The sequence below is a fragment of the Bombina bombina genome, chromosome 3, assembly GCF_027579735.1.
Source record: "Bombina bombina isolate aBomBom1 chromosome 3, aBomBom1.pri, whole genome shotgun sequence".
In the NCBI taxonomy this organism is placed as follows: Eukaryota; Metazoa; Chordata; class Amphibia; order Anura; family Bombinatoridae; genus Bombina; species Bombina bombina.
In genome coordinates this window covers 941,891,412-941,906,220 of record NC_069501.1, presented here as the reverse complement: position 1 = coordinate 941,906,220, position 14,809 = coordinate 941,891,412, and the positions used below count along the sequence as shown (strand labels likewise).

The following is a 14,809-nucleotide window of genomic DNA, read 5'->3' as shown; positions in this document are numbered from 1 at the left end:
GAACCACAATTGGTGTGGACAAATGGGTAGTGAATTTTCTCAGCAGACAATCGTTTCATCTGGGGGAATGTTCTCTCTATCCCGAGGTGTTTGCAGAGATCTGTATTAGATGGGGGACGCCGGAGATAGACCTCATGGCGTCCAGACTCAACTTCAAGCTACCCAGATACGGGTCATGGTCCAGGGATCACCAGGCAGAGCTGATAAATGCCTTAGCGGTGCCCTGGGAGTTCAACCTACTTTACATTTGTCCACCGTTGCAACTTCTACCTTGTGTAGTGGCCCGCATCAAGCAGGAGCTAGCTTCGACTATCCTTATCGCTCTGGCATGGCTGCGGAGGACGTGGTTTGCGGATCTGGTGGGGATGTTATCATCACCTTCATGGAGGTTACCCTGTCATAGAGATCTGCTGGAACAGGGTCCATTTCTACACAAAAATCTCGATTCTCTGAGGCTGACTGCATAGAGATTGAATGCCTAGTCTTGGCCAAGAGAGGATTCTTGGAGCGAGTAATTGATACTCTCATTCAGGCCAGGAAGCCGGTCACTCAGGGCATCTGTCATAAGGTGTGGAGGACCTACTTGTCCTGGTGTGAGGAATTTGGATACCCCTGGCACAAGGTTAGGGTATCCAGGATTCTGGCTTTTCTCCAGGATGGACTGGATAAGGGTCTTGCTGCCAGTTAAGATTTCGGCCTTATTTGTACTGTTGCACAAGAAGCTAGCGGAGCTTCCTGATATTCAGTCCTTTGTTCAGGCTCTGTCTAGGATCAGACCTGTTTTTCGAAATGCTGCTCCTCCTTGGAGCTTCAATTTGGTTCTTAAGATTTTGCAGAGGGCTCCGTTTGAGCTTATGCATGTGCTTGACATTTAACTTCTTTCCTGGAAAGTCCTATTCCTATTGGCTATTGCATCAGCTCACAGAGTCTCTTAGTTAGCGCCTTGCAATGTGAGCCTCCTTACCTGGTTTTTCACGCTGATAAGGCTGTTCTTTGCACTGGATTGGGTTTTCTTCCCAAGGTCGTGTTGAATCATAACATTAATCAGGAAATAGTAGTTCCTTCCTTTTGTCCTGATCCTTCTTCATTAAAGGAAAGGTTGCTTCATAATTTGGACGTGGTTTGGGCCTTGAAGTTTTTCCTTCAGGCTACAAAGGAATTCAAACAGACTTTGTCTTTATTTGTTGTGGGAGGAGAGTCCACTGCTCCCGCCCGTTTCTCTGGTGGGCGGACCTAAGTTTAATTTTTATTTTTCTGGCACCATTTATACCCTGATATTTCTTCTACTGTTCCTTGTTCCCTCGGCAGAATGACTGGGAGATGAGGGTAGTGGGGGAGGTATTTAAAATTGCTGTGGTGTCTTTGCCTCCTCCTGGTGGCCAAGTTCTTAATTCCCAAAAGTAATGAATGAAGCAGTGGACTCTCCTCGCACAGATGCAAATGAAATGATCAGGTAAGCATAATTTATGCTTTTTTCTATCTAACATACTTATGTTACTATGTATGTTAAACAATCTTACAGAAACCTCTAAGAGTGCATAACATTGTGAATGGATTCATGGAATTAATATACCAAAAAAACAACAAACAGTGTTCTCCTCAGGACCATTTTAGTAGGTAATCCCCAGCTGATTTTACTGACCACCTGGCTAAAATGGAAGCAATATTAAAGGGACAGTCTAGTCAAAATTAATCTTTCATGATTTAGATAGAGAATGCAGTTTTTAACGACTTTCCATTTTACTTTTATCATCAAATCTGTTTTGTTCTGATGGTATTCTTTGTTGAAAGCTAAACCTAAGTAGGCTCATATGCTAATTTCTAAAATGCAATGCAATAATTGGTTAAAATGCAAGTCTGTCAAAAGAACTGAACTAAGATGGCAGTTTGCAGAGGCTTAGATACAAGGTAATCACAGATTTAAAAAGTGTATTAATATAACCGTATTGGTTATGCAAAACTAGGGAGTGGGTTATAAATGGATTATCTAGCGTTTTTAAAAATAAAAATTCTGGAGTAGGCAATCCCTTTAAGTTAAAATGAGCTAAAATTAAAAATGCTACATTTTTGTTGCACAGATTATCATTAACTACATTTATGTTATATTATTTTGCTCTTTGCATAGCAGAAAATGATAAAAAATATTTCACTGCCTCCACATGGCCGCCCGACTGGCAACATTTTCTGTGGATAACACTGAACATTACAACCATAAATATACAGCCTCATGCTACATAATTAAAAATGAATACTTATTTCAGGATGAACAACATATGGATTATAATGTATCTTAAATAAGAAGCTATCTATTGAAAGATTTTTCCTCAAAAAGCATTTCATTGTATAAAATTATATTTTAAATAAAAAAATATTTATTATATATATATATATATATATATAATATTAAAATATATATATTTTTGTTAAAATTTTTTTTATCCACCTTGATCATTTGACGTATTGATAATCTGTGTAACACACATTGAAATAACATTTTTACCTTAATATTGTCTTACATTTTAGCCAGTATGGTGTGCTGACAAATAGGCCCTGGGGAGAACCCAGCACAGTATGTAGCAGGCATATAGGCATGCACATTATTACTTCACTCTGTGACATCCTGATGTTTTACTGCCTGTGTGTGATGACACTCTCTATGAACTTCTTTACATCAAGCAGCCAAGGGATCATCAGGAGAGTGCTCTCACTTTTGTTCAATTATATCTATAGAGATAAAACTTATGATTTGCTGTATTGCAATAGGCTTGGGGTAAAAATGCTGCAATGATGGCTGGACTTCTGAAAAGCAGGTACTTTTCTAATGAAAATATGTAAGCATAAAAAGGGCATTTTGAAATTGTACATTGTACATAATCAGTTATTCATTAAATGTTATGCTTCACTTTAGCGTTCCTTTAATGGTACATTAAACTGCTTTGATTAGACTATACTTTAATAAAGTACTTATCTATTGGAAAGAGCACAGAATCTAAATTGAGCAGGAGGATATAAAATTAACTTCTAAGATTAAAATAAAGCACTTAAATCCCATTCTGGCAAGTGAAAAACAAAGTTATTAGCTTTCCCAATATTAGTCCATGTGACTGTTAGGTAGACCTGTGCATATGGCCATGGGTAGCGGTATTTTACTTTTCGCATTCTAGATTTGTTTAAAAGTTTAACACACAAAGATCTGGAGTTGCACTGTTTTACAAATAAATCTGGCTCCAAAAAGTGCAGAATGCAGCTACAAGCTGCCATATTTGTATTAGTTTATATATACAAATGCCAAATGAACAGGTCTAATTCTAGGTTTCTATTATAAATAGAGCAGATCCATTTGCTAATTAATATTGTGTGCTTTTTTTTTTTTTGCTTGCAGGGAAGCTGAATTTCATTTACAGAACTATACCTCTGCACAAGACACTTTTAGGGAAGGACAGGCTATAGAGTGTAAGTATTAATGTTTGGATTTTTTCTTTTTTTATCCATTTGGAGAGGATTTTTTATTTAACATTAATTTAGAAATCAATTGATTTAATATGTATGCTATGTTTACCAGGATTACTTTGCCAGGCCTTCTTCACAAGGATTCTTTTTAGGCCCCTTGTGGTACATAGGAAAGAGGGCCTTTTAAGCAGTACATAAATAACTTTTTGATAAGTGGTTTGCTCTGTTCTGTATCAAAACAGTTTTAAAGAAGACACGTCTGATTTGTTCAGATTCTGAAATTGTTTATTGAAAGTCCCTATTTCTTTCATACAGGTGATGAGTCCATGATCCATTACTCTTGGGAATTACTTTTCTCTACCACATGTAGAAGACAGATTCCCAAATCCCAAGAGCTCTATAAAACCACTCCCACCTCACCATAATTTAATCTTTACTTGGCCTCCGGTTGAAGAATGAAGATGTGCATTTGATTCTTCAGAGAGAGGGGTTTTCAGTCCATATTGAGGAACGGTCAGAGTCTACAGCTGCATTCATTAGTTTTGGGAAATACAGAACCCGGTCACCAGGAGGAGGCAAAGACACCCCAGCCAAAGACTCCAACACCTCCCCCACTTCCCTCATCTCCCAGTCATTCTTTGCCTTGGCAGAGAAGTGTCAGAAGTTGGAGAGAGTCTCTTATGGAGGGTAGTACTCTTCGCAATGGGACTGGAGTTTCAAGTAATCCTATCAGCCTCTCGGTGAGAGCATGAATGAAAGTTAGAGTCCGGAGATGCAGGGAGAGTTTTCCTGCTAACCCATCCCGACTCATATTAACAGCTCCTTGGTAATCAACGTTGACGAGTTTCGCTGCCTACCTTTATTCACTCAAGTCCATGTCAGAAGCGAGGCTACTATCGGTCACACTTGAGAGGCTGTGTTCCTGTTCCACGGCGTAGATTTTGGTAAGATAGCTTTTATTTCGATATGTGAATGTTATGTTAACGAAACAAGGTAGGGTCCCAGTGGGACTCCTTTTATCTTAATAAGGAATCATGGGTTAATATCTCCTGAGGGGGGTTATTGAACAGGGGGAACTTTAATCATGTTTGTTATATGGTTTTATCTGCAAATGTGTAGCAATACCTAGGCTCACGGTTTTTACGGAACATAACAGCCTTATTTCTCTTGTTAAGTGTGTTCAGTCCACGGGTCATCCATTACTTATGGGATATATTCTCCTTCCCAACAGGAAGTTGCAAGAGGATCACCCAAGCAGAGCTGCTATATAGCTCCACCCCTCACATGTCATACCCAGTCATTCTCTTGCAAGTCTCAACAAAGGAGGTTGTGAGAGGAGACAGGAGTAACATTCTTCAATCAAAAGTTTATTATTTTAAAATAGCACCGGAGTGTGCTGTTTGTTCTCTCAGGCAGTATTTAGAAGAAGAATCTGCCTGCGTTTTTTCTATGATCTTAGCAGACGTAACTTAGATCCACTGGCTGTTCTCGTACATTCTGAGGAGTGGGGTACTTTCAGAGAAGGGAATAGCATGCGGGGTCCCCCGCAAATGAGGTATGTGCAGTAAAGTATTTTCTGCTGTTACCCATATGACATAAGTACAGCCTTTAATGCAGTAGTAGCGACTGGTATCAGGCTGATAAATGTATGCGCAGTTGAGTTATTTTCTAGGGACTAGAATTTAACTTTAAATACTGTTAGTACTGAAATAAATGTATGAGCCTTAACTGCAGTAGAAGCGACTGGTAGCAGACTTAGTGATAGCTTTGCATAACACTGGAAAGTTGTTTTTTAAAACGTTTACTGGCATGTTGTTCGTTTTGTGAGGTACTTTGGTGATAAATCTTTTTGGGCATGATTTTTTTCCACATGGCTAACGTATTGCATAGACACCGTTATATCAGGTCTCCCACTGTTGTGATATGAGTGGGAGGGACCTTTTTTAGCGCCTTGTTGCGCAGTTAAAATTCTAGCACAGTCTTCCTGCTTCTTCCTCTTTGATCCAGGACGTCTCCAGAGAGCTCAGGGGTCTTCAAAATTCATTTTTGAGGGAGGTAATCAGTCACAGCAGACCTGTGACAGTGTGTTTGACTGTGAGAAAATCGTTAAATCTTAAATTGATTATCCGTTTTGGGTATTGAGGGGTTAATCATCCTTTTGCTAATGGGTGCAATCCTCTGCTAATTTCATACATTTACTGTCTAAAATTGGTTGCTATAACCGTATTAGTTCATTGTTATTTCAACTGTGACAGTTTTTTTGTGTTTTTAAAAGCGCTGCAGCGTTTTTTATATTGCTTGTAAACTTATTGAAAGAAATTTCCAAGCTTGATAGCTTCATTGCTAGTCTGTTTAAACATGTCTGACACAGATGAATCTGCTTGCTCATTATGTTTAAAGGCCAATGTGGAGCCCAATAGAAATATGTGTACCAATTGTATTGATGTTACTTTAAATAAAAGTCTGTCTTTACCGGTAAAGAAATTATCACCAGACAACAAGGGGGAAGTTATGCCGCCTAACTCTCCTCACGTGTCAGTACCTTTGCCTCCCGCTCAGGAGGTGCGTGAGATTGTGGCGCCAAGCACATCAAGGCACTTACAAATCACTTTAAGATATGGCTAATGTTATGAAAGAAGTATTATCTAATTTGCCTGAGTTAAGAGGCAAGCGCGATAGCTCTGGGTTAAGGACAGAGCGCGCTGATGAAATGAGGGCCATGTCTGACACTGCGTCACAATTTGCAGAACATGAGGACGGAGAGCTTCATTCTGTGGGTGACGGATCTGATCCAGGGAGACCGGATTCAGACATTTCAAATTTTAAATTTAAGCTTGAGAACCTCCGTGTATTACTAGGGGAGGTATTAGCAGCTCTGAATGATTGTGACACGGTTGCAATCCCAGAGAAATTATGTAGGCTGGATAAATACTATGCAGTACCGGTGTGTACTGACGTTTTTCCTATACCTAAAAGGCTTACAGAGATTATTAACAAGGAGTGGGATAAACCCGGTGTGCCTTTTTCCCCTCCTCCGATATTTAGAAAAATGTTCCCAATAGACGCCACCACACGAGACTTATGGCAGACGGTCCCTAAGGTGGAGGGAGCAGTTTCTACTTTAGCCAAGCGTACCACTATTCCGGTGGAGGATAGTTGTGCTTTCTCTGATCCAATGGATAAAAAATTAGGTTACCTTAAGAAAATGTTTGTTCAACAAGGTTTTATATTACAGCCCCTTGCATGCATTGCGCCCGTCACTGCTGCAGCGGCTTTCTGGTTTGAGTCTCTGGAAGAGGCTATTCGCACAGCACCATTGGATGAGACTTTGAACAAGCTTAAAGCCCTTAAGCTAGCTAATGCATTTGTTTCGGATGCCGTTGTGCATTTAACCAAACTAACGGCTAAGAACTCCGGATTCGCCATTCAGGTGCGCAGAGCGCTATGGCTTAAATCCTGGTCAGCAGATGTAACCTCTAAATCTAAATTGCTTAATATTCCTTTCAAAGGGCAAACCTTATTCGGGCCCGGCTTGAAGGAGATTATTGCTGACATTACTGGAGGTAAGGGTCACACCCTTCCTCAGGACAGGGCCAAATCAAAGGCCAAACAGTCTAGTTTTCGTGCCTTTCGTAATTTCAAGGCAGGAGCAGCATCAACTTCCTCCGCTCCAAAACAGGAAGGAACTGCTGCTCGTTACAGACAGGGTTGGAAAAGCAACCAGTCCTGGAACAAGGGCAAGCAGGCCAGAAAGCCTACTTCTGCCCCTAAGACAGCATGAAGAGAGGGCCCCCTATCCGGAAACGGATCTAGTGGGGGGCAGACTTTCTCTCTTCGCCCAGGCTTGGGCAAGAGATGTCCAGGATCCCTGGGCGTTGGAGATTATATCTCAGGGATACCTTCTGGACTTCAAAGCTTCTCCTCCACAAGGGAGATTTCATCTTTCAAGGTTATCAGCAAACCAAATAACGAAAGAGGCTTTTCTTCACTGTGTACAAGACCTCCTAGTAATGGGGGTGATCCACCCAGTTCCACGGACGGAACAAGGGCAAGGATTTTACTCAAATCTGTTTGTGGTTCCCAAGAAAGAGGGAACCTTCAGACCAATCTTGGACCTAAAGATCTTAAACAAATTCCTAAGAGTTCCATCATTCAAAATGGAGACTATTCGAACCATCCTACCCATGATCCAAGAGGGTCAGTATATGACCACAGTGGACTTAAAGGATGCCTACCTTCACATACCAATTCACAAAGATCATTATCGGTACCTACGGTTTGCCTTTCTAGACAGGCATTACCAGTTTGTAGCTCTTCCCTTCGGGTTAGCTACGGCCCCGAGAATTTTTACAAAGGTTCTGGGCTCGCTTCTGGCGGTACTAAGACCGCGAGGCATAGCGGTGGCTCCGTACCTAGACGACATTCTGATACAAGCGTCAAGTTTTCAAAATGCAAAGTCTCATACAGAGATAGTTCTAGCATTTCTGAGGTTGCATGGGTGGAAAGTGAACATGGAAAAGAGTTACCACTCACAAGGGTTCCCTTTCTAGGGACTCTTATAGATTCTGTAGAGATGAAGATTTACCTGACGGAGTCCAGGTTATCAAAAATCCTAAATGCTTGCCGTGTCCTTCATTCCATTCCAAGCCCATCAGTAGCTCAGTGCATGGAAGTAATCGGCTTAATGGTCGCGGCAATGGACATAGTGCCATTTGCGCGGCTGCATCTCAGACCGCTGCAATTATGCATGCTGAGTCAGTGGAATGGGGATTACTCAGATCTGTCCCCTTTACTAAATCTGGACCAGGAGACCAGAGATTCTCTTCTCTGGTGGTTGTTTCGGATTCATCTGTCCAAGGGAATGATTTTTCGCAGACCAGATTGGACGATTGTAACAACAGATGCCAGCCTGCTAGGCTGGGGCGCAGTCTGGAATTCCCTGAAGGCTCAGGGATCATGGACTCAGGAGGAGAAACTCCTTCCAATAAACATTCTGGAATTAAGAGCGATATTCAATGCTCTTCTAGCTTGGCCTCAGTTAGCAACACTGAGGTTCATCAGATTTCAGTCGGACAACATCACGACTGTGGCTTACATCAATCATCAAGGGGGTACCAGGAGTTCCCTAGCGATGTTAGAAGTCTCAAAGATAATTCGCTGGGCAGAGTCTCACTCTTGCCATCTGTCAGCGATCTACATCCCAGGCGTGGAGAACTGGGAGGCGGACTTTCTAAGCCGCCAGACCTTTCACCCGGGGGAGTGGGAACTTCACCCGGAGGTATTTGCTCAACTGATTCTTCGTTGGGGCGAACCGGAACTGGATCTCATGGCTTCTCGCCAGAACGCCAAGCTTCCTTGTTACGGATCCAGGTCCAGGGACCCGGGAGCGGTGCTGGTAGATGCACTAGCAGCCCCTTGGATTTTCAACATGGCTTATGTGTTCCCACCGTTTCCGTTGCTGCCTCGTCTGATTGCCAGGATCAAACAGGAGAGAGCATCGGTGATTCTGATAGCGCCTGCGTGGCCACGCAGGACCTGGTATGCAGACCTAGTGGACATGTCGTCCTGTCCACCATGGTCTCTGCCTCTGAGGCAGGACCTTCTACTTCAGGGTCCTTTCAACCATCCAAGCCTAATTTCTCTGAGGCTGACTGCATGGAGATTGAACGCTTGATTCTCTCAAAGCGTGGTTTCTCGGAGTCTGTTATTGATACATTGATACAGGCTCGGAAACCGGTTACCAGAAAAATTTACCATAAGATATGGCGTAAATATTTACATTGGTGTGAATCCAAGAGTTACTCATGGAGTAAGGTTAGGATTCCTAGGATATTGTCTTTTCTACAAGAGGGTTTAGAAAAGGGTTTATCCGCTAGTTCGTTAAAGGGACAGATTTCTGCTCTGTCTATTCTTTTACACAAACGTCTGGCAGAGAATCCGGACGTTCAGGCTTTTTGTCAGGCTATGGCTAGGATTAAGCCTGTGTTTAAAACTGTTGCTCCTCCGTGGAGCTTAAACTTGGTTCTTAAAGTTCTTCAGGGTGTTCCGTTTGAACCCCTTCATTCCATTGATATTAAGCTTTTATCTTGGAAAGTTCTGTTTTTGATGGCTATTTCCTCGGCTCGAAGAGTCTCTGAGTTATCTGCCTTACATTGCGATTCTCCTTATCTGATTTTTCATTCAGACAAGGTAGTTTTGCGTACTAAACCTGGATTTTTACCTAAGGTTGTTTCTAATAGGAATATCAATCAGGAGATTGTTGTTCCATCATTATGTCCTAACCCTTCTTCAAAGAAGGAACGTCTTTTGCATAATCTGGACTTAGTCTGTGCCCTGAAGTTCTACTTACAGGCAACTAAAGATTTTCGGCAAACTTCTTCTCTGTTTGGCCTTTATTCTGGACAGAGGAGAGGTCAAAAGGCTTCGGCCGCCTCTCTCTCTTTTTGGCTTCGTAGCATAATACGTTTAGCCTATGAGACTGCTGGACAGCAGCCCCCTGAAAGAATTACAGCTCATTCCACTAGAGCTGTGGCTTCCACCTGGGCCTTTAAGAATGAGGCCTCTGTTGAACAGATTTGCAAGGCTGCAACTTGGTCTTCACTTCATACCTTTTCAAAATTTTACAAATTTGACACTTTTGCTTCTTCGGAGGCTGGTTTTGGGAGAAAGGTTCTACAGGCAGTGGTTCCTTCTGTTTAATGTTCCTGCCTTGTCCCTCCCATCATCCGTGTACTTTAGCTTTGGTATTGGTATCCCATAAGTAATGGATGACCCGTGGACTGAACACACTTAACAAGAGAAAACATAATTTATGCTTACCTGATAAATTTATTTCTCTTGTAGTGTGTTCAGTCCACGGCCCGCCCTGTCTTTTTTTGAGGCAGTTCTAAATTTTAATTAAAACTCCAGTCACCACTGCACCCTATAGTTTCTCCTTTCTCGTCTTGTTTCTGTCGAATGACTGGATATGACATGTGAGGGGTGGAGCTATATAGCAGCTCTGCTTGGGTGATCCTCTTGCAACTTCCTGTTGGGAAGGAGAATATATCCCATAAGTAATGGATGACCCGTGGACTGAACACACTACAAGAGAAATAAATTTATCAGGTAAGCATAAATTATGTTTTTTCATGTAATTGGCAAGAGTCCATGAGCTAGTGACGTATGGGATATACAATCCTACCATGAGGGGCAAAGTTTCCCAAACCTCAAAATGCCTATAAATACACCCCTCACCACACCCACAATTCAGTTTTACAAACTTTGCCTCCTATGGAGGTGGTGAAGTAAGTTTGTGCTAAGATTTCTACGTTGATATGCGCTTCTCAGCATTTTGAAGCCCTATTCCTCTGAGTACAGTGAATGTAAGATGGATGTGAAGGGAGTATCCCCTATTGAATGCAATGGTTTTCCTCACGGGGATCTATTTCATAGGTTCTCTGTTATCGGTCGTAGAGATTCATCTCCTACCTCCCTTTTCAGATCGACGATATACTCTCATATTCCATTACCTCTACTGATAACCGTTTCAGTACTGGTTTGGCTATCTGCTATATGTGGATGGGTGTCTTTTGGTAAGTATGTTTTCATTACTCAAGACACTCTCAGCTATGGTTTGGCACTTTATGTATTTATATAAAGTTCTAAATATATGTATTGTACTTATATTTGCCATGATTCATGTTTTCAGTATATTTCCTTTTGCAGACTGTCAGTTTCATATCTGGGAAATGCTTTTTTTATGAAAATTTCTTTCCTGGGGTATAGCCTTTTTTTTCAAATTGACTGTCCTTTAAATTTGCGGGCAGAATTAGGCTCGCGAGGGCGCAAAATGCCAAAGTTTATTGCGTCATTTTTGGTGCGAGATTTTTTGGCATGAAGTTACATTCGTTGACGCAGATTTGTCATTTCTGGCGTCTTGGTTGGCACCGGGTCCTTCACAAGGTTGCATCATCTATGACGCAAGTGTATTGTTTCCGGACGCTTTTGGTGCCCAAAAAAAAGTTTTTTTTGTTTGTTGTGCGTCATACTTGGCGCCAAATATTTTCATTATTTAAGACCCCATTCCTATTTGCCTCTTGCCTTTTTCTATGTCAGAGGGCTTTTTTTCCCATTCCTGAAACTGCCATATAAGGAAATTGATAATTTTGCTTTATATGTTGTTTTTTTCTCTTACATTTGCAAGATGTCTTAATCTGATCCTGTCTCAGAATTCACTGTTGGATCCCTGCTGCCTGATAATAGTTCTACCAAAGCTAAGTGCATTTGTTGTAAACTTGTGGAAATTATACCTCCAGCTGTGGTTTGTAATAGTTGTCATGATAAACTTTTACATGCAGAAAATGTACCTATCAGTAGTAGTTCATTACCTGTCACTGTTCCTTCAACATCTAATGCACAATATATACCTGTAAATTTAAAAGAATTTATTTTTGATTCTATTCAGAAGGCTTTGTCTGCTATTCTGCCTTCAAATAAACGTAAAAGGTCTTTTAAAACTTCTCATAGAGTTGATGAAATTTCAAATGACCGGCAACATACTGATTTATCCTTCTCTGATGAGGATCTATCTGATTCAGAAGATCCTGCCTCAGATATTGACACTCACAAATCCTCTTATTTATTTAAAATGGAGTATATTCGTTGATTACATTGGATATGGAGGAAACTAGTCCTCTTGATATTAAAACTAGCAAACGTTTAAATTCTGTTTATAAACCTCCTATGGTTATTCCAGAGATTTTTCCAGTTCCTGATGCTATTTCTGATATGAGTTCTCAAGAATGGAATAGGCCTGGTACTACTTTTATTCCTTCTTCAAGGTTTAAAAAATTGTATCCTTTGCCAGCAGTTAGATTGGAGTTTTGGGAAAAGATCCCCAAAGTTGATGGGGCTATCTCTACTCTTGCTAAATTTACTACTATTCCTACGGAAGATAGTACTTCTTTGAAAGATCCTTTAGATAGGAAGCTTGAATCTTATCTAAGGAAGGCTGATTTATATTCAGGTCATCTTCTTAGGCCTGCAATTTCTTTGGCTGATGTTGCAGCTGCTTCAACTTTTTGGTTGGAAACTTTAGCGCAACAAGTATCGGATCATGATTTGTCTAGCATTGTTAAGTTGATTCAACATGCTAATAATTTCATTTGTGATGCCATTTTTGATATCCTCAAAATTGATGTTAGATATATGTCTTTAGCTATTTTAGCTAGAAGAGCTTTGTGGCTCAAATCTTGGAATGCTGATATGACTTCTAAGTCAAGATTGCTATCTCTTTTTTTCCAAGGTAATACATTATTTATTTGGTTCTCAGTTGGATTCAATAATTTCAACTGTCACTGGGGGAAAGGGAGTTTTTTTGCCTCAGGATAAAAAACCTAAGGGTAAATCTAAAGCTTCTAACCGTTTTCATTCCTTTCGACATAATAAGGAACAGAAATCTAATCCTTCCCCAAAGGAATTTGTTTCCAATTGGAAGCCTTCCACAAATTGGAATAAATCCAAGCCATTTAAGAGATCAAAGCCAGCCCCCAAGTCTGCATGAAGGTGCGGCCCTCATTCCAGCTCAGCTGGTAGGGGGCAGATTAAAATTTTTCAGAGATGTTTGGATCAATTCGGTCCAGAATCATTGGATTCAGAGTATTGTCTCTCAGGGGGTACAGAATAGGATTCAGAGTAAGACCGCCTGTGAGAAGATTTTTTTCTCATGCATTCCAGCAAACCCAGTAAAGGCTCAGACTTTCCTGAAGTGTGTTTCAGACCTGGAGTTATCAGGGGTAATCATGCCAGTTCCGTTTCAGGAACAGGGTCTGGGGTTTTATTGAAATTTATTCATTGTCCCAAAGAAAGAAAATTAATTCAGACCAGTTTTGGATGTAAAGATTTTGAATCGATATGTAAGAGTACCAACTTTCAAGATGGTGACTATAAGGACTATTCTGCCTTTTGTTCAGCAAGGGCATTATATGTCCACAATAGACTTACAGGATGCATATCTTCATATTCCGATTAATCCGGATCACTATCAGTTTCTGAGATTCTCCTTTCTAGACAAGCATTACCAATTTGTTGCTCTTCCTTTTGGCCTAGCGACAACTCCAATAATCTTTTCAAAGGTTCTCGGTGCTCTACTCTCTGTAATCAGAGAGCAGGCTATTGCGGTGTTTCCTTATTTGGGCGATATCTTGGTACTCGCTCAGTCTTTACGTTCTGCAGAATCTCACAAAAATAAACTAGTATTGTTTCTTCGAAGACATTGTTGGAGGATCAATTTTCCAAAAAGTTCTTTGATTCCTCAGACAAAGGCAACATTTTTAGGTTTCCAGATACATTCAGTGTCCATGACTTTGTCTCTAACAGACAAGATACGTTTGAAATTGGTTGCAGCCTGTCGGGACCTTCAGTCTCAATCATTCCCTTCAGTAGCTATGTGCATGGAAGTTTTAGGTCTCGTGACTGCAGCATCGGACGCGATCCCCTTTGCTCGTTTTCATATGAGACCTCTCCAGCTTTGTATGCTGAACCAATGGTGCAGGGATTATACAAGGATATCACAATTAATATCCTTAAATCCCAATGTTCGACTTTCTCTGACTTGGTGGTTAGATCACCATCGTATTATTCTAGGGGTCTCTTTCGTTCGTCCAACCTGGACTGTGATCACAAAAGATGTGAGTCTTTCAGGTTGGGGAGCTGTTTGGGGATCTCTGACAGCACAATGGGTTTGGCAATCTCAAGAGGCGAGATTACCAATCAATATTTTGGAACACTGTGCAATTCTCAGGGCCCTTCAGTTTTTGCCTCTGTTGAAGAGAAAACCGTTCATTTGTTTTCAGATAGACAATATAACAACTGTGGCATATGTAAATCATCAAGGTGGGACTCTCAGTCCTCAAGCTATGAAAGAAGTATCTAGGATACCTGTTTGGGCGGAATCCAGCTCCTGTCTAATTTCTGCGGTTCATATCCCAGGTATAGACAATTGGGAAGCGGGAGGAATGGTCACTCCACCCAGATGTGTTGTCTCGAATTCTTCAGATGTGGGGGCTTCCAGAAATAGATCTGATGGCATCTCATCTAAACAGAAAACTTCCCAGGTACCTGTCCAGGTCCAGGGATCCTCAGGCGGAAGCAGTGGATGGATTGACACTTCCGTGGTGTTATCAACCTGCTTATATTTTCCCGCCTCTAGTTCTTCTTTCAAGAGTGATCTCCAAGATCATCATGGAGCAATCGTTAGTGCTGCTGGTGGCTCCAGCATGGTCTCACAGGTTTTGGTATGTCTACTGTATATTAGGCTAGCTCTGCCTATGACTGTGTTCAGTTTGTATATTTTTCAAGTATTCTTTAACTTCGTCAT

The 14,809-nt window shown here is 41.2% G+C and overlaps 1 protein-coding gene across 2 annotated transcripts in view; it reads left to right on the top strand.

Annotated features, from left to right (window-relative positions):
- SUGT1 (SGT1 homolog, MIS12 kinetochore complex assembly cochaperone) overlaps positions 1-14,809 on the top strand; it is a 696,093-nt gene that overhangs the window by 168,058 nt on the left and 513,226 nt on the right. For both annotated transcript variants that reach the window (XM_053707955.1, XM_053707954.1), the window contains exon 6: positions 3,383-3,453. In XM_053707955.1, coding sequence (XP_053563930.1) covers positions 3,383-3,453 — 71 coding nt within the window. The remainder of the gene's footprint in view (positions 1-3,382; positions 3,454-14,809) is intronic.